The sequence below is a fragment of the Macaca thibetana genome, chromosome 8 (genome assembly GCF_024542745.1).
Source record: "Macaca thibetana thibetana isolate TM-01 chromosome 8, ASM2454274v1, whole genome shotgun sequence".
Lineage (NCBI taxonomy): Eukaryota > Metazoa > Chordata > Mammalia > Primates > Cercopithecidae > Macaca > Macaca thibetana.
In genome coordinates, this window is record NC_065585.1 from 46697381 (window position 1) to 46716876 (window position 19496).

Here is a 19496-nt window from a genome sequence, read left to right on the forward strand (position 1 = left end):
GCAATGACAGGGCCCTTCTGCCCTCATTTCATTTATTATCTGTCAGCATTTATTCTGTGCCAGGTACTGTGTTGGGCACTGGAGATAAAATCTCCCTGTATCCATGGAGCTTCCAGACTAGCAGGGGTGACACACATCACCCAATAAATAAAAATGACACATTACAATAACAGCTAAGAAGGAAAAGCATTGGACGCAGTGAGACAACACGAGGGAGAGACACTGGCTGGCAGAAAGCAGAATTTAAATAGGAAGGAGTGCAGAGAAAGCCTCTCTGTGGAAGTGATGTCTACCAGGAGCCCTGGAGAGCAGCTGCTTCCATCCCCTTCTCCCCACGGGTGAGGCTGTCCCCTTCCATTCCACCCCCATGTTCACAGACACACACAGAGGCACAGACACACCCACATGCATACACTCAGACACATGGACATATACAGAGGTTCACACACAGACACATACACGCAGGCACACACAGATACACACAAGGCTCATAGACATCCATATGGCCACACAGACAGACATCCAGGCACACAGACATAATGGACACACACACACACACACACACACACACACAGACTCACAGACACAGAGACCCACGTAAACACACACATAGACACACACATGCACGCAGGCACACACACACATATGCATCTCTCAGTGACATGTCAAACCTGCTCCAAAGGGGCTGTCTGAGGGGCTGTTTCACCTGAGGGCACCCACAGGAAAGTTGGGGGGAGACACTGAGGGCCAGGGCAGCCAGCACAGGGCCTGGCAAATGGCTTTGCCCTCAGCAAAACAATGGCTCCTGGTTGACGCGGTTCCACCTCTTGGTTCCTCTCCTGGCACTCTTTGCTGAGGCCAGCACTCCAGTCTCTCAATATGTAACATCTGCACATTCCAGTTTCCAGGCATCAAGCTCTTCCCTGAAATATCAGCACGAGTGAGTCCTCAGACTCAGGAGCTCCTCGCAGTCTCTAAAGCTCTGACACGCGTCTACACATTCTCATGGGTGCTCAGGTACAATGGGAAGGTCAGTAGGATATCTCAGTTTGACTGAAAAGGCTTTAAATACACACACACAAACATACACACAGGAGGACTTTGTTAAAAAAAAAAAAAGTGGGGGGGAAGCTACTGAATAATCAGTGATCTCATGTTTTAAAATTGGAAAATTACATAGCAATATATTTAAACTGTGCATAAAACCTCACCATCCTCCTTCTGAGCCTCCAATCGCTGGCTCCCTGGTTCCCAGTGTAGAGGAAAGGTCAGGGTGGAATTGGTTTGCCTCTGGGCCTCTGTCAGCTCCAACCAGCCCCTCTTTCCAAAGGCAGCCCTCAGTCTCCAGCCCAGGAGAGGCATGAAGAGAGCTGCCTGGCTTCCCTTCAGCAGGCAGTGGGGAAGCCCAGGGACACCCTTGGTTTTGTGGATTGCGGTTTCCCTCCTCTCCTCCCACATTCCCACAAAAAGAAATGCATAATCCGATCCTGTGATGGTGGCCTTTGTAATGACCGACTCTGGACGCAGCGGGTTACAATGTAGCCGCTCCCAGTGGAGTCAACCCTGGGCAGACCTACAAAGTTTGCCAGAAAAATCAATACAAAGCTGACAGATCAAAAGTGAGTCATGCCAGTTCTCCTCTTAGGAAACAGTTCGATGGGTGTCTGACTGCTAGCACCTCAGTTCTTTTCATAGTAGGTCTGAAAATAGCTCAGAAGTCTTTAAATGTCTGGAGACGTAGGCGACAAAAAGAGTTTTAAGTGGAAAAAAACCTCCCCAAGAACCCCAATTCTGTTCCTGCCACATATCCCCAGTCCACCCGCTCATGCCATGTAGGCTGTGCTCCTGGGTGCCCAGGGACTGCTGGGCAGATGGACCGGCTGCTGTGGGAGGTCGAGAGTCTAGGGTGCAGGCTGGGTCATCCCTGGATGGATGATGAGCCTGGCCATACAACCTTCAGAGGCCCAGGCCCTTTGTGCTGCCAACTCTGTGTGTCCCTAGTTACAAAGCTCTAATGTCTCTTCTGCCTGTGCCTGGCTGCCCATTGAAAGGCAACTCCTTCCTAAATGGGCCCTTTTCTGTCTTTTAGATAGCACCTTACTGGGCCCGTGCAGATTTTCCACTTCCTCAGCTGTGGCCCTTGGCATCTGTGGTTATATTCAACAGGAGCACCAACGGTGGCCAAGAAGTCACTAGTAGGTCTAAGACACTGGAAAGAGAAAGATGTGTGTGTGGGGCGGGGAGTGGAGGGGTTGCAGAAAAGGATGGGTTGTTGGGGGAGAGCCTGGGGATGAGTCTGTTGGGAATGAACATGAGTTAACACAGACAGAAGTGGGGTGAGAGCCCTAGAATGGATACAAGGGGACCAACGTGCAAGATACCGAGGAAAGTGCGGGTGACACCTGGTCCAGTGGGTGCAGGCGAGGAGATGATGTGGTCTGCAAGGGGAACCCCTGAAGTAGTGTTTCCCCATGAATGGTCTGAAAGCCACCTGAACCCAAGTCACCTGCAAACCTTTAACTGCAGATTCCTGGTTTCACCTCAAGAGTCTGAATTTGTAGATGGGTGATGCCCAGAAATCTACATCGTGAAAAGCTCCCCGGAGGATTCTGCTGCACAGTAAAGTGTCTCTCAAGTCTACACTGCTTATGACTGTGTACAATGCCCTTTGGATTTATTTCCCTTGCATCTAACATGGTACTTGGCAATTACTCAGCTGCCAGTAAATAATCACGATGGTGAGTAAAGAGGTACATAAATTGGGAGGATTCAAAGATGACCGAAATTTCAACCCGAGGGGCTGGGAGCGCTGTGGTTCCATTGACAGAAATGAGGAAGAAGTCAGGAGGAAGAGCAAGTTTGGAGTGAAGGTGGGAAGTTCCATTTTAGAGAGAGCGAATGCCAATGCACATGGGTGACGTGGGTGTGGGGCTCAGGAGTGAGGGCATCAGGCAGGAGACACAGGGGTCCTTTGCAGGTGGGTTGAGGCTGCAGTTGGATATAGGGTGTGGCAGGCTCCTATGCACAGTGTGGCTGTGGACAGAATTGTGGGGGAAACTGAAGAGGGAGGGGTCAGAGGAGAAGGAAGAACCACGGGGTGATGGGAGCAGAGCCCCAAAAATCGCAAAGGAGGGAGTGCCCGGGACTTAGAGGCTGATCTGTGTGGCCAAAGAATTCGGGGGAGCTTGAGAGTGGAGGACAGGACACTGAATTTGGCTATCAGGAAAGCACTGGTGACCATCAGGACAGCAGTTCCAAAAGGCCAGTGGGAACAGAGGCCGGTCACAGAGAAAACACAAGGAAGTGGCAGGAGAGGAAAGCCAAGGTCACCCCTCTAGGATTTCTCAGGCAAAAGGAAAGAAATAGGTTGACAGATAAGGAGTCAGCTGAGAAAAGCAAGGCTATGGCCTCACTCATCCCCAAGGGTCCCTTCCCATGCCAGTCTCCCTCAGGGTGACTCCTGGCCTCTCCACGGTGTCCACTTCCATCTCTAAGCTGAGGACTCCCACCCCAGGCCTCTGTCTGCCTACCGCACACCCCCTCTGTGTGTCCCAGGCACTCAGGCAACATGGCTCTGAGTATTCCCTATCTCTCCACGTGGCACCACCATCCACCCAGCCACCAACCCAGCCAGAAACCCAGAAACCATCCTCCCCTCCCTCTCATCCCATATCCAGTCACTGATGGAGTCCTGCAGAGCCGCCTCCCCGCTGACCTGCACTGGTCCTCCTCCCCACCCCACTCCCTTTGTATCTGATCTATACTGTGACCGTGACCTCAAATCAGCCACCTGTCCCCTCTCACACTTCCAAGCTGATGCTAGAGTCACATTCTGACAACATTCATCAGGTCAGGATGTCTCCACCCTGGTGACAAAAGCATGAAGCTCAGGCTCTTCAGATGGCTTAGCTCTGCCCCCCATCTGCACCTTGCTTCTCTCTAGACTTACTGACTTCGACGTTCTGCACACATGCTGGGGCTTCGGCCTTCTTTTCTCTGCCTATGCAGGTTCCTGTTCCTGGAGGAAAAGGTTTTTTTCCTTTTCCCTCCCCTCCACCTGTCCAGCCCTGACTCCCAGCACCACACCCTGTCTGGCTGGCCCCTGGAGTCCTCTTTCTGTTTGTAGCCCGGAAGTCTTGTCTTCACAGAGGAAACAGTCATTCCTTCTTTCCTTGTGTCCTCATTGCCCTCTTCATCCAAAAATGCTTCCAGTGGGCTCCGGAGCTCTCTATTCTACCAGACTGTGAAGCCCTCTGGCAAGCAGGGATGGGGGCCAGTCCAGGTGGAGAGCAGTGGGAGCAACCCCAGCGATCGTTGCCTCCAGGAGGCCTTGCTGAGCTAGGAGCACGCTAGGTTGACTGGAAATAAAATAGACTCACTGGAAGTCCTAAAATAATGTCACTAGACATTGCCTCTCTTTTTGCTCTCTGCTCTTTTCCTTTCTTTCTTCTCTGCGTTTTCCTTTATTCACTCTCTCCTGTTCCCTCTTTTTTTCTCTTTCCCTCCATGTTCTGGTTTCTTCCTATCCTGTTCCTTCTGTAGGACCTTACACAACTCCAAGGCACGCCAGCCTTCTTCTCCCCCTCTCTTGTATCTCTTTCCCCTCCCTCTCTTTCCCCTCCACGGATCTCTGAGGACTTGTTTGCGTCTCTGTTCTTCTGAATGCATCAGCTGCCAGCTGCAGACACAGTCGTTTGCTTGGGAGAATTTACCCAGGAGGATGATGCTATTGGCAAGTGAGGTCCCAGAAGGGGGAAAATGTTGCAGAGTTTCAGACCTGCAGCATCGACCAGATGTAACACCCATGTAAGGTCCTTGGGTGGAAATGCTAGTTAAGAATTCTCCTAAAAATAACAGGAGATAATAACCGTGTACATGCAACATGTAAGTTCTTCCCTCAAGGGGAGGTGTTTGTTTTTCCTTTTAAGATGTAAGGCATCCTGGCCCTAAGATACCCCTGAACATTCATTTATACCCTTGCTGCAGGGATGGTGGCTAAAGGGGAGGAGCTGAGCTACCCCCCACTTGATGGAATGCAAAGACTGTGGCGAGGCTGGAGAGCAGTGCTGTGCATCCTTCCTCAGCCTCAACGAGTGTGGGGCAAGGTTAACACAGATTTCTACACCGTTCTGCTGCATACACAGACAAGGTCACCTGCAGATGCCACCACTGCTCAGTGTGAGTTGAGTGTTGGATGGGACAGCCATCTGCTCTCTACAACTCAGGGCCCCTTCTGGGGCCCAATAACCTCATGGAAACAGGTAGGGGATCTCCTATCCTTCACAAAGGCAACAAACCAAAATGAGCAGTGTTAGCCCTGAAGTTGAATGGGATCTTGGTGATTTTCCTCTGTCTAATGATTGTTAATAGCAGGAATCTGGATTCGGTGTACCTAGGTGGAAATAGTGGAAATCCCAAAGGAGACACTCGCTGATGATTTTAAAACTTGATTCACTTGGATCAGAACCTAGCTCAAGCATTTCCCTGATTGCATTGTCCCTGCAAATGTCGTCTATTGTGGCTGACTGCTGAAGAGGAAATGAAACCAAATAGAAGGTTGTTTGTAAACAATGTCTCTGCTCTTCTTAAAAATAAATTAGGGATAGTAGGATCGGCTCATGGCTAGAATGAGGACATAGAGAGACATGCAGAAATTCTGTTTTTATATTGAGATGAAGAAGTGGGTAGGGCTTTAAGGATGATCTAATCCAACCTTCTCATTTTGCAGCAGTGGAAGGTGAGGCTTGGAGAGGCCACACTATGTACCTACAGTCACAGAGCTGAAGGCAACACCCAGCAGAACCAAGTCTGCCCAGTGGCCTTCCTACTGATTCACCATGGCCTTTGGACTGGCTTATACTCTCAGTCTATTTTAAGTGTGCCAAGAAGTGTCTCTATGTATCCCCCAGCAGTGTTCATGACCAACCAGCCAGGACACTCAGGGTTACCCAATTTACTATGAGGGAGCTACTTCAGCAGCAGGGAGAGTGGCACTTTGGAACAGGGTGGGTCTGGCAGGGCAGGCTGACAGAGGTGCTGAGCAGGAAAGCATGCGGGAGGAAAATCCTGCAGGGGTGTCTGTTTCACAAGAGTTACATGACCATTCCTTCTACAAAGGAGGCCAGTGGCTCAAGATCCTAGAAAAGCAGGACCCCGCCTTTACAAAGAATAAACAACAGCTTCCCCTTCCCCCAAACTGCAAACTGCAAAAAAAAAAAAAAAACAAAAACAAAAACAAAAACAAACAGGCTTTCTCAGGAAATCTGGTCCCCAACTTTAAATGCCCTCCTTGTTTGCTACTGCATATGTAATTGAAGTGCCTCCAAGAGGTGCAAATAATTTTCATCTATTTAATCTGCACACTTTTTGAGGCTGGAGTCCTGGGTGTGTCAGTATTACTGCCCATTCCCGAATCCAGGCACAGAGATGAAAGTGCAACAATCAGACATAACGGTTCCGTGCAGCCTGCATCAATGCTTGCACAGTAGTGTGTTAATGAGTGTTAAAACTGACATCTCAAATACGGAGTCCTCAATTTTAAAAATTACAACTCTGTAAGAAGTCATGCTGTTAAAACATACAAGAAATACCAGTTAAGCCTTCAAGTAGCTAACACACAGCCTGTACAGATCACCACTATCCCAAAGTGCATAACAACTTATTTTCTTTGAAATGAGGCAAGAATTAGCAGGTAGTTCAATTATCTGAGTGCTAAGATAAGTAGAAATAACAAATCCAAATGTTAAATACCAATTACTACCTTACGAGCTACAAATCAGCTCGGCATTACAACATGCCCTTCCTCACTCGCAAACCCAAGAAATGTGGGGGTTTGGCAGAAAACACAATCCTATAACCAATATGCATTTGTGCAACAGACATGTGTCACTTCCCAACCCAGCACTTCCAAAATGCGCATCACAGATATCAAAGCCTGGCCCATATATTTGTCCCAATGGTATTGAAAGCAATAACCTTCAAATGTTGGGAGTGACGCTTCTCTCAAGCTCACAGCTGGAAACAAGTCATCTCCAGTTTCTACTCTGTCCCCCTAAAGGAGGTTTACAGGTCAGTCTGACAGCCTGGTTGCCAAAGATGTCACCTCATATTTTTAGCCTTTGCTCCAAGAGCAATGCAGAAAATTAACCTGACCCTCCCTGGTAAGCTTCAGGGACTAAAAAAACCTGCTGGTTAGATGTTACCTAACAAGGTCAATCGAAGACCCAGTGGAGAGCACCTGTAAACTTCACATCTTAGTGAGACTTTAGGGAAGAGGAAGATTATTTCTCTCTGGGTCACCAGTCAGTCTACATCCCTTGTGGGAATTAGCTCCATGGTTCAAGCCAGCCGGGTTGTTCTCTCTCCCACTTATCTAAAACCACCACTTGAAAAACTCAATGCTATTGGGACATTCTCATGCTCAGAAGTGATTAAAGGTCCAGGTGGGCAAGATAATATTATATAAGTATATATGTAAGTATATATGTATGTACAAGAGATGTTAAAAAAGATAGTCTCTAAAGCACTTTGGGATTCCTCCAATGAAAGGCACCAGATAAATGCAAGTCATTACCAAAAAGAAAAGTCAAGTTTTCCAGCTTTCACATCTGCAAAGGGTAACCACTAGGGTACCTCTTTTTTGGTGGTAAGCCTTCTTGTTTAGAAAAGCCTCATGAGAGTGACTGAGTTATTCTGCCTCCTTCCTTGTTTCCACTTTGCATAAGTTTCCTGGTCAGTGGCCGTGGATACCAGGCTCAGTGACCCAATACCATCAGCCTTGGCAAACTGAACGGTCCTCTTAAGTCTGTACCACCACCTGCCTTCAGTGCAGCTGGGGATGATTCTGTAAATGTTATGCCTTCCAGGGCTGGAAGCATCAGCCCAAGCTAAGTGTTCCATGTGCAAATTCTGAAAAATAGCCCTGCTCCTCTGATTCAGTGCCCCATTGCCTCTAAGTCATCTCACTTTTCCTGATGCTTCAGAGACATGGATGTAGACACTAGGAGACAGCCAGCCCCAGCCTCCCATGAGCCTCCAGTCTGATGGAAAGATTTGAACTGGGGGCTCCAGGACACAAGCGGCTAGTGAATTCATTCAATCAATCACCCACACTGTAGTAGCCATGACAACTACAAGAACACAAAGCCTTCTGAGAAGACCCTTGCCACACCTCCACGAGGTAAGCATCATCTTCAATCAACTGAAACACAAAAGGACCTCTTAAGAAGAGTCCCAACCTTTGGATGAAAAGCCTGGATAGCTCCATGCTCAGACCCCTGGGTTCTATTGCCTTTTCAAAGATGGAACAATAATGAAAGCCCCCTGGAAAACCATCAGATTACCTTAAAGATGATGGAGAAGAATTATCTTATAGAGGAACCCAGGTTCCCCATCACAATGTTATGTGCTGGTTAACTGAACAAGAGGGGCAGGAGAATTTTGGAGGAGAAAACAGTCATCTCCCTTCAATGCAAGTTTAGAAGTTCGAAAGTCTTTTGAATAGCATTAAGCTTTTCAAGTTTACAATTTTTATGACATTTTATGAACTAGCAGTTTTTTTATTTTACAACTCTTTCCTTTCTCCTGGCCTCTACCCACTCACCCTCAATGAAAGGCAGTTGGAATGCAAGTAAGAACTGCAGCATTTCCATCCTGGGTAAGCCACACCACCTTCATGCACATCTATATTTTGAGTACATGCTTCCATACCACCAGGTTTCCATGTCATGGCAGGAACTCCAGGGAAAACATAACATATATACAACATACTATATCTTAGAAGCAAAATTATTTGAGTAAATTCTGCTTAGAAATAAAAGGGCTCTCATTTGATGAGCTTTCAGAGCAGGCAACAAAAGTAAGCTACTGCCCTTGCTAGCAACTCAACAACGTTCACCTCAGGGAGACGATACAACAGTAAACTTCTTTTTAGTTGAGGAAGACAACACAACCTTACTCCTAAACATCTTAAAAAATAAATATTTCAAAAACATGCTAATATCTTAGACGCAGCAAAGTTTGGTCAAATGGTCTAGATCAGAAACCTCATCCAGAAATACATGTCTCTACAGTCACCCTAGCAAACACGGAGGTTTGACCATGAACCAAGGGGCTCAGCCTGCACTGACTTGGCTTTAAGCACCCTAGGGTCTCGACTATTTAGCTGAAGCCCCTCTCCCTAATGCATCTGTCCTTGGAGAAAAAATTCGATCTTCGCTACATGTTTAACTAACATTCTCTAAAGAGTGACATTTATGAGATGAACATCAGTGTACATCGTTCTAAAGATGATAGGTGCACCCATGCAAGCCACGGAACTACAGATCATTTATAAAAACAACTTAAGACTTGCATTGGTCAAGTGTGCTTAACTTTGCATTCTCTTTGTTTTGGTATTAAAACTAAATGAAAGTAATGAATAAAGAGCTGAGATTTTGTTTTCACATGACTGTGAGCAAAAATCTCATGATATCCTTGCTGACCTCATAGATGCATTTCCAGTGGACAGACTTGTGGGGGCTTTTTGTACAGAACTCACACGACAACCTCAGAAACAGGAGCACAACAACTCATAGACAGTACTGGGCCACAAGCACTAGAATAGCGTACACGATGAACAGAAAAATTAGCATTCTGGGTGTACTCATCTGGCAAAAGGTGAACATTTTATGCCCACGATGCAAAGACCAGTGAGTGTCATTTCATGGAAAGGTGCAAAGGCATGGTGTCAGACACACCACCCTCTAAAAACGATTCTAAATACTGCAAAAGAAACCTGGGTGCATATCCCATGCATCTCTCCCCTCAGGGGCTGGGCATACTCCTTACACCATAACCATAAGGTGCCTGGCTGTGCCAGAGGCACAAGAGGCAGCTCAGCAATGTGGGGTGGAGGGTGACAAGTCCTCCCAGCTAATGTAGTGAATCATTTAAACTGAGTTCACTTGGTGAGCTCCTGCTCATGTTCGTCAGGCTTGCCATGAGGGATTTAACTTTATGGGCATAATAGTCCCTTAAATTGACTGAAGGGACCTCCTTCATTCCATCTCCAAAGTCACAGCTGCGCATGGCACTCTCAAGTTGCTTTTGGCGCCGGTAAAAGTGGGAGAACTTATTGAAGATCAAGGTGATGGGCAGGACCACCACGAGAATGCCTGCCAAGATGCAGGCAGAGGCAGTCAGCTTCCCTGCCGTGGTCCCTGGGACCACATCCCCGTACCCTACTGTGGTCATACTGACAGTAGCCCACCACCAGCAGGCGGGGATGGTGGCCAGGCCCTCGTTCTCCTCCTTTTCAATGGTGTAGGCCACCACGGAGAAGATGGAAATTCCGACGGAGAGGTAGAGCAAGAGCAGCCCTACTTCTTTGTAGCTGTATTTCAAAGTGGCCCCCAGGGAGCGGAGGCCCGTGGAGTGCCTGGCCAGCTTTAAGATGCGGAAGATCCGCATCAGCCTCAGGACCTGGGCCACCCTGCCCAAGTTGGCTAAGGTAGGTGTGCTCTCCACCACCAGGTTCACCACTAGAGTTATGTAAAAGGGGACGATGGACATGAGGTCAATAAGGTTTAGGGCATTCTTGAAGAACTTGAGGAAGTCAGGGGCCACAGCAAACCTGGCCACCAGCTCAAATGTGAACCAGGCGATGCCAAAGTGCTCCACGATTTCGAACCTAGGGTCCTCGCCAGGGTTGCCCTGGCTATCAGGGATTTGGAAGTCAGGCAGGCTATTGAGGCACATGGTGATGATGGACCCCATCACCACCAGAATGGACAGGATGCTGAAGACCCTGCTCAGCACTGAGTAGCCAGGGTTGTCCAGGGCCAGCCACAGCTGCCTGCGGAAGTTGCCAAGGGGCTGCCCATCGAACTTGGAGGCGTCGTTGTAGAAGGCAAGGATCTCATCGAAGGAAGACGTGGTGCTCTCCTGGTCACTCTGCTCGTCCCACTTCTCCTGCTCGGGCTCCACTTTGCGACCATGGTAGCTGTAGCTGCAGCAGGAGTCAATGAAGAACTCGTTGATGCCCCAGTACTCGATCTCCTGGCTGAAGGAGAATACGCACAGCTCAGCCATGACGTGAAGCTTGCCGGTGTGATAGAAATGCAGCACGTAGGGGAAGAGCTCAGGGTTGCGGTCAAAGTAGAACTCCCGCTGGACGTCGTCGTAGTCATCACAGAGCTCCAGAATGGCCTCGCGCGAGTGGCAGAGCAGCAGGCGGCCCAGGCGCGTCTCGGGAAAGCGCAGCAGCGTGTGCGAGCGCAGCCTCCTCTTGAAGCCGCCCACGTTGATGCGGATCTCCCCGTCCTCGACGTTGGCCTCCGACACGTCCCACAGGCTCTGGCCGGTCATGCTGGAGGCACCGGCCGCCCGCGCCGCGCGGGGGCGCTACACCTGGAAGCGGAGGGAACAGCATCGGCAAGAGGGCCGTGCGCCCCGGCCCATCGCCCCCTCTCCCTACCCATTTCTGGCGGGCCCAAGCCTCCTAGGTGGGTCTTGGGTGCTGAAGGGCACTGGGCTGGGGCAAGAGTTTGAGGGGTCTGGCCCCCTCCCAGGAAAGGCTGGGGGTAGGTATGTTTCTATTAGCACGGCTCCACCCCGGGGGTCTCGGTTGGCGCTTTGCGCGTGCAGCGTCGCGTCCCCGCGGCTCTGAGCGCCCAGGGGGCTGCGTGCTGACCTTGTCCATGGGCAGGCCCGGGAGACGCCCCCGCCCGCTCGCCGCAGACAGGAGGGACCAGAGCTGAAATACGCACGGGCAGAGCGGGGCCGACATGGGGGGCGCGTAGCTTTGGGAGGTTGGGGCGGATGCGCTGGAGTCTGGAAACCCGGGCCGGGGAAAGAGCGGGGCGGCCCGGCCTCCCCTGGGTCCAGCTCCCAAGCCTGCAGCCCCCGCGTCCCCGGCCCAGGTCTCACCACCCGCCTGGCGCTATGCCCCAGGGCCGCGTGCGCTGCGCCTCACCCGGCGGGGCTGCCCGGGCTCGCCCTGCGCGTTCTGGAAGCGCTTACCTGGGAGCACGGGCGCCCGCGGCCGAGGCCGGCGGGAAACTTCCCCGACCCGCGGGCGAGCATCGCGGCGGTGGCCGCTGCCTGCTGGCGGTGCGTGCGCGGATGCGAGTGTGTGCGCCCGAGTGTGCGCCCGGCGGGCCGGCGGGCGGGGGCCGCCGAGCTTCTCCTCCCGTCTCGGGCCGGGCAAGCCGCCGCCGCCCGCAGCTGCGGAAGGCTCACAGGTGGCTGCGTGGTCCCGCCGCTCGCTGAGCCCCTTCTCCGGATCCGCGCGCCCGTCACCCGCCGAGAGAAGCAGGAGCCCGCGCCGCAGGCGCCCCGTGAACCCGGGCGGGAGCAGAGCGGGTGTGACCGGGCGCGGGCCCTGCGTTGGGCGCGGCGCGGTGGTGCTGAACGGACAGCTCCGCGCGCCTCGGCCGCCGCCCCGGGCTCGGAAGGCGCAGCCGCCGCCGCCGCTGCTTCTCTGCGCTTCCCCGGCGCGTCACCGCGACCACCTTGCGCCCCCGGCTCGGCGCGGGGCCGACACCCCTCCCTCCCCCCCGCCCATCCCCCGGTGACAGCTGTTATTATCACCACCCCCAGGGCGCAGGCAGGGGGCTGCCTACGGTGACCTTTCCCCGCTGGGTCTGGCGGGAGCCGGGCTGGGAAATAAAGGGCGGCTTGCGCGTGTCCGGGGACAGGGCGGGACCGGAGGAACTCCAGGTTTCCCCTTTTAGGGACCTGAAGAAAAGTTTCCCGAAGCCCGGGGGTGGGGTTGTTGGGGAAAAGGAGCTGGAGGAGAAAACAGGGGGCCGGGAAGTCTGAGGTGGAGCTCGGCTTAGTACGCGGGGGACGGTAGCGCAGGCCGCACAGCGGGGGCGGGAGTCGCTGAGTTCTGGTCGGGAGCTCTGTGTGGGCACCGTTTGTGTCCAGGCCGGTGTGGTATGCGGGCTGTGCGGGACTGCAGGGCGCTGTGTGTGTGTATAGGCTGAGGACAGCAGGACTTTTCACTGTGTGTACCGCATTCATTAAAATGGGTCCTCTGTCGGATGGGAAGATGCGTCGGCACAGGGGAGCCCTGGGACGTGTGTCAGCGCAGTGTGTGGCATGGGGAACCGTGTGCTGTGTGTACAGTGTGCTGTGTACAGTGTAGTATTCTTGGGACTGTGACGGACTTATGTGTGTGGAATACGTTGAGACCGATGTGCGTGCCAACAGTGGGGACTGGGGGGTTCGAGCTGGAGTGGGGACTGGTAGATGTGCTCAGGATCTGCGTCCCCATTCCCAAGAAGACTCGTGGCCCAGATCTGAGCTCTTGGTCTCCTAGGATTGTCCTTAAGGCCCTGCCTACTGGGCTGAGCTGAGAAATGGACCCAGTCCCTGGGCAGCCCCCTCCCTTTGGTCTTTCTCTGTGGTGTCCACTTGCAAAACTGGGGCACCGTGGGTGTGCGAGCTTAGCAGGGAGCTAGCGTCTACATGTCTCCGTCAGAAGTCCTGGGAATGCCCTTGCAAGGTGGCTCTGGACTCATGGTGCAAACACCACAGCCACAGTGGGAAGCACATTCTTTCTTTAGGCAATTCTGGCAATGCCGTCCCAGCTGGAGAGGTGCTCTGTGTAGCCCTGGAGGACTTGGGACCTCCTTGGTGGACCTGGAGAGGACCCTTAATCTGGCTTCGTATGGGAGCTCCTGCATCCAAGTCTGACCCATCCCTGTGCCAGCCACTGGCTTCTGGACATGTGTGTGGGTGTGAATGCAGTGTGTTGCCTGCTGAGAGGGTTTCACACCCATGCCCCTGCAGGCCTCTGCAAATGTGTGTGTAGGCTGAGGCAGCCACATGGGAGGGAAAGTAGGGTAGTGAGGGCCACACACACTTCCTCTTTCTTGTGTTTGACCTTTCCCCGGGCTTTGGGAAACTTTTCTTCAGGTCCCTAAAAGAGGAAACCAGCCCTCCCGTCTGCCCTACCCCCAAACACATACAAGCCACCCTTTATTTCCCAGTGTGTTTGCGTGTGTGAGAGTGTATGTGTGTGTGTGAGAGAGAGGGAGAGGGAGAAAAATCTGATCTTGGTTGTCCTTGTCTTCATCTCCCTTTCTCTCAGGGTCTGTGTTGTGGAGAGCAACCTCATCTAGGTCTGCTGTGTCCATCATTGGAGGTCTGTGGCTCCCGTGCATCTGGCTGCAGTCTGGGAGCCCCTGGATCTCCTTCATCCCCATGGGGGTGCTGTGGAGAGAGTGCTGCCCTTGCTGAGGGGGTGTGTGCTTCAATGCATGTGTAATCCCTGTGTCACTGCCTCTTTCAAACTTTTCCAATCCCCTCTCCCACAACTTGGGGGTGATGGTGGCTGCAAGGTGTCCCTGCTGCAGGGGCCTGAGCAGCAGCACCTGGGGCACAGTCTTCATGGGCCCTGTGGCTCTCTCTAGCTCTTACCCCTATCCTTTCACTACGAGCTGCCTGCCTTCTGGCCCCTCCAGAGCTCACAGCCCCCTTCTGCTTCACTGCCACATATCTGTGTGTGCCACATGTCACCATTCCCAGCCGCTCCCGTTCCCTTGGCCTTGGCTCCTGGCTCTTCTGGTTTAGCTCAATGCATACATCACCTTTTCCTGCTGCATTTTGAGGGTCCTTCCTTCTACACATACTTGAGTTTGATTCCTCCGGGGCTTTCCTCCCTCCCCTGCTTCATGTATCTGCCCGCTTCCTTCTGTTCCTGTCTATTGTTCTTGCTCCTTCATCCTCTGTGGTCGTGGGAGATTTCACCCATGGAGAGAGAGCCCTCTGCCTTCTGTTTCTTTGTTTCTCCCACACCCACGGCCACCCTACCTGCACACCAGTCTCTGCCTGGGCCCCTGAGGCTCTCATCCTCCCATCTCTCTAACAGAGGCCACTCCTTGCCCCTCTCAGCTCTGCCCCTGCTCCTGCCAACCACCTGACCTCCTACCTTCCTCCCTCTCTCCTTTCCTCTTGTCCCCTTCCCCAGCTGAGAGAGCTGTGCCAACATGCTTCCAGCTACACTGGGGCCCTGTGTCTAAGCCTGCCCTTTGATAGCTCTTCCTGTGAGGCTGGGGTCAGGGGCAAGCCCCATGCTCACCTTTCCTTGAATGGCAAAGTGAACTTGGAGCCTGCAGGGAGAAGCCCAATGTGGGGCACATCAGTTATTTCTTGGAAAGGCTGAGGCAGAAGCTCTGTGGGTATGACAGATGCCTTTGCAGAGGGTAAGTGTATGTGACAGGCAGAGCCACTTGTTTATTTCCCAGCCACTGTGCTGAAAAGAAATGGAGCCGTCTCCCTCCTTCTATACTGGGGAAGCTGGCTTTATTTATGGTTTATTTAGAGGTTTGAGCCCTGATCTTAAAATACAGCCACCTGCTCCAGGCACAGATTGAGGCCTGCCTCTGGGCTGGCCCAGCCTGCTGGGAAGATGGTGAGGGGCTACAGGGGTGCAGGGAGAGGCACCCTGGGAAGGAGGATGAAGAGACCTTAGTCGGTGGCCCAGATCCTTGCACCTGGTCGACTGTTATCTCTGCCTTCACTGCCAATGCTGATCTCTCAGCTGAGCCCACACATCTCAGACAGCTTTTCTCCCCCTGACAGGCGAGGGGGCTGCACTGGCAGCTTGGCTGAGGGAGCTGCCTGACCTACATTCCCCATTGTGAGGAAGAACTGGGTCCTTGACCTTCCCCCTGGGGTCTCAGCACAGGGGTGCCTTCTACCCTGAAGGACTGGACAGTTCACCTGTGTCCATCCTGCTCCCCACCAGCCATCCTCCCCACAGCAGCCAGAATGTCTTTTAAAAACACAAACCAGGTCGTGTCATTCCGTCCTGAAAAGCTTCCAGGGACTTCCCATTGCACTGAGAATGAAAACCACCTCCTAACCACAGCTCCAAGACCCCCTACGATACACTCTGCCCACCTCCCAGACTTTGGCTCACTGCTCTCTTCTCCACCAGCTGTGCTCCAGCTGCATACCCGCTTTGCTCCCTGTGCAGGGCCTCTGCATTTCCGCACTCCCTGCTTGGCATGGTGGTTCACAGGGCAGGCCCCTTCTTGCCACTCAGGTGATTTAAATATCACCTCCTCAAAGAGGCCTGACTCCCCAGTCTAAACTGGAGCCCTTGGTCCGTTTCTCTTGTTGCCTTCACAATACGTATATTAAATAGTTATTGAATACATGATTGGATGATGAATGAATGAGACCCCAGCTGCTATCTTAAGTTATTCTGTGCCAGCCAGAGTCTTGGCCCCAACTCCTTCCTCCTGATGCATCAAAGGGAACTGGATGGGCAGGGGGGTCATTGTGCCTGGAGCTGTGGCTGGAGCCCCCAGGCTCTGGGGTGCTCTCCTGAGCAACTGATCAGCTTAGTAGATATCAGCCCTAGCTGCACATTCAAATCACCTAGGGAGCTTTTAATTTAGCCAATGCTCCTAGATGCCTTGGGCCTCACACCAGGCTAATTAGATCAGAGTCTCTGGTGAGGAAAAATCAGCATTTCTTAAGCTCCTAAGCAATTCCAGGGTAGATCCAAGGTTGAGCCCCTGAGCAGCCTGACTTTGGGGATGTGGATCGAGAGCTGTGTGTCCATGAGTCTGCAGCCCGACGGTCAGTCTCAGGGAGGGGGCTGCATCTCACTCAGTTTGGCAGACACCCACCCACTGCTCCAGCTCTTAGGGCAGGGCCTGCCTGTGGTGGGAGCACTGTGAGAACTGAGTGCCTTTGTGGTCGTCTCCCTCCATGCCAGATTCCTAGCCAGTTTCCTGTGCCTGCTTCTCCCAGAATTATTTACCTTGGAGACAATTTGTGATTAGGAACAGTCACAATTTCTCTTCCTCCTTGGAAGAGGATCCCCTCCTGAGCCATTTTGATGTTGATGGTGGAAATGGGGACAGAGGACAAGGGAGATAGCCAGCCTGTCTGGGTAGCTTTACAGGAGCAAGGGCGCAGGGGCGCTGCTGGGGATGGAGGCAGGCCTGGAGATGAGGGAGGCAGGAGAGGGAGACCCCGGAATGAAGGAAGCCGGATCTAGGACCCAGTGAAGTTGGAGTGGGGGAGGGGAGGGATTGGGAGGAAAATTGGAGAACAAAGGATTTTAGAAGTTTTACTGCACGTTACAAATGCAATTCTTCATGAAGTGTTCTCTCAGGAGGCAATAGTAAATGTTTATATGGCTTTTGCATTGTTCCTGGATGCTAGACTGAATTTGTTTTACGGGTGAGTCCTTGCCTGGGCCATTTGGCTTTATCCTCAGAGACCACTCCCTCATTTGACTACAGCCCTTCCATCCCTGTGTGCTCCCTGGAGGCCAACGATGAGGGAGAGAAGGGTGTGGTTGCGTCTGAAGGGCTCCTGTAAGAGTCCTTTAATGAAAAGGGGCCCAGATCCTCCACATCTGGCCTGCACAGGGCCTGCACCTGTGGGATGGGAGCCCTCAATTTCCCTCCTCTGATGCCTTCTGCTCCAAGTTCCTTATCCTTGGAGGGATCTTCACCAGCTCCACTAGGCACTGCTCCTTTGGGGGACCTTCGCTGAATTCCTCAGGACATCCTGAGACAAGACTGGAATAATTTATTTTTTATTTATTTATTTATTTTTGAGACAGGGTATTTTTCTGTCACCCAGGCTGGAGTGCAGTGGCACGATCTCAGCTCACTGCAACCTCTGCCTCCTGGGTTCAAGCAATTCTCCCACCTCAGCCTCCCAAGTAGCTGGGACTATAGGCACCTGCCACCATGCCTGGCTAAGTTTTGTATTTTTAGTAGAGATGAGATTTCACCATGTTAGCCTGGTCTCAAACTCCTGACCTTTAAAGTGATCCACCTATCTCAGCCTCCCAAAGTGCTGGGATTATAAGCATGAGCCACTGCGCCTGGCCCAAGGTTGGAATAATTAACAGAGGTATGATAAAATTTAAACTTAGAGTCACCACAAGGGAAATGAACAAGAGGACAACATAGCTGCAAAGGTAGGGGTAACCACCTCCCTCCAGGGCCCTTCTCAGCCTCAGGGGTCTGGCCACCTTTCCCCTCTACCCTAGGTCCTCCTGAAGCCCACTGTGCAGAGGTTGAGGCCCAGAGACCCAGAAGCTCCCTCTCCCTCGGCCTCAGGCATATCCTCTGCAGTCAGCTGTCTCTCCTCTCCTGAACTTTCCCTGGGAGGCTGACAGCTGAACTGAAGCCCCCAGCCCCTCTCACTGGGCCTACCCTCTGGGCCCAGTGGGATGCCTGGATCAGAACAATTCACCCTGAGACCCTCCAGTGCATTCAGGGAGTAGAGGAGCCTCAACCACCACCCACCACAGCAGGTGAGCGAGGAAGATGAAGATGGCAGAGAAAATGAAGAGCCAGCCCTGCACCCTGAAGCTAGCTGTCCCAGTCCTGCCCTTAGCCAGGAATCCTTGGGTGAAACATTTACTCTCTCTATGCCTCATTTTCCTCATCTTGAAACCTATGAGAGTCCCACACTCATAAGATTACTGTGAGGATTAAAAGAGGCATTAAAGAGCTATATACCAAGACCTGACACATAGCAAGTGCTTAAAATGTTAGAAATGACGAGTGCCAATTACTGAGTGCTTGTGATGTGTTGGCCCTGTGCTAAGCTCTCTGCTGGCCTCTTGCCCTCACTTGGGTACTATTATTACCTCATTTAATGATGCCCATTAAGTGGGGTGTTTAGACTCAAACATGTCTCTCTGGTATCCAAATATGCCCTCTTAACTATCTCAAGTAGGTGCAGGACCAATTAGGGTAGGCTAATTGCTGTAACAGACAACCCCCAAATCCCAGGGACTTAACATAATACAGCAGTCCCCCCTTTATCTGCAGGGGATACATTCCAAGTACCCCAATGGGTGCCTGAAACTGCAGATAGTGCCAATCCTAGATATTTTTTTCTACACATACATACTTATGATAAAGTTTAATTCATAAATTAGGCACAGTAAGAGATGAACAATAACGAATAATACAATCGAACAATTATAACAATATGTCAATGTCACCACTCTTGTGCTTGAGGGCCATTATTACAATAAGGGTGACTTGGACATCACCGTGGCCCTGAGACAATTGATCTGATAACCAGCGTGGCTGTTAAGTGACTAAGGGGTGGGGAGAACCTGCAGCATGGATTTGGCAGACAAAGAGAGGATGGCTGTCCTGGATGGGACAGCAAGAGATTTCACCAAGCTACTCAGAAAAGCACACAATTTAACACTTATGAATTACGTCCACAATTTTTCATCAAATACTTTCAGACTTCAGGTACATGAGACTAAAGAAAGTAGAACCTCAGACAAGGGGGGACAACTGGAAACCAGTGATTTCTTGCTTGTGTTATGGTCCAGCTGGGTGTTTGGAAAGTGTCTTCCCCACATGGTGATTCCAGGATCAGGATCCTTCCATCTAGAGCTCTGCCAGCTCCCAGGGCCCCAGAATCCTTTCCTGGCATCCTCTGTATCAAGCTGGGAGATAAGGGAAGAGACAGAGCATGGACAATGACACAAAGATGTTTTCAAGGCC

General features: G+C 51.8%; 1 protein-coding gene across 1 annotated transcript; it reads right to left on the minus strand.

Moving 5' to 3' along the window:
- Positions 1-1156: 1156 nt before the first annotated feature.
- Positions 1157-11639, minus strand: KCNS2 (potassium voltage-gated channel modifier subfamily S member 2). The gene has a single exon (XM_050801209.1). The coding sequence runs from the start codon at positions 11344-11346 to the stop codon at positions 9913-9915; it is 1434 nt and encodes a 477-aa protein (XP_050657166.1). The 5' UTR covers positions 11347-11639; the 3' UTR covers positions 1157-9912.
- Between the last annotated feature and the right edge of the window lie 7857 nt (positions 11640-19496).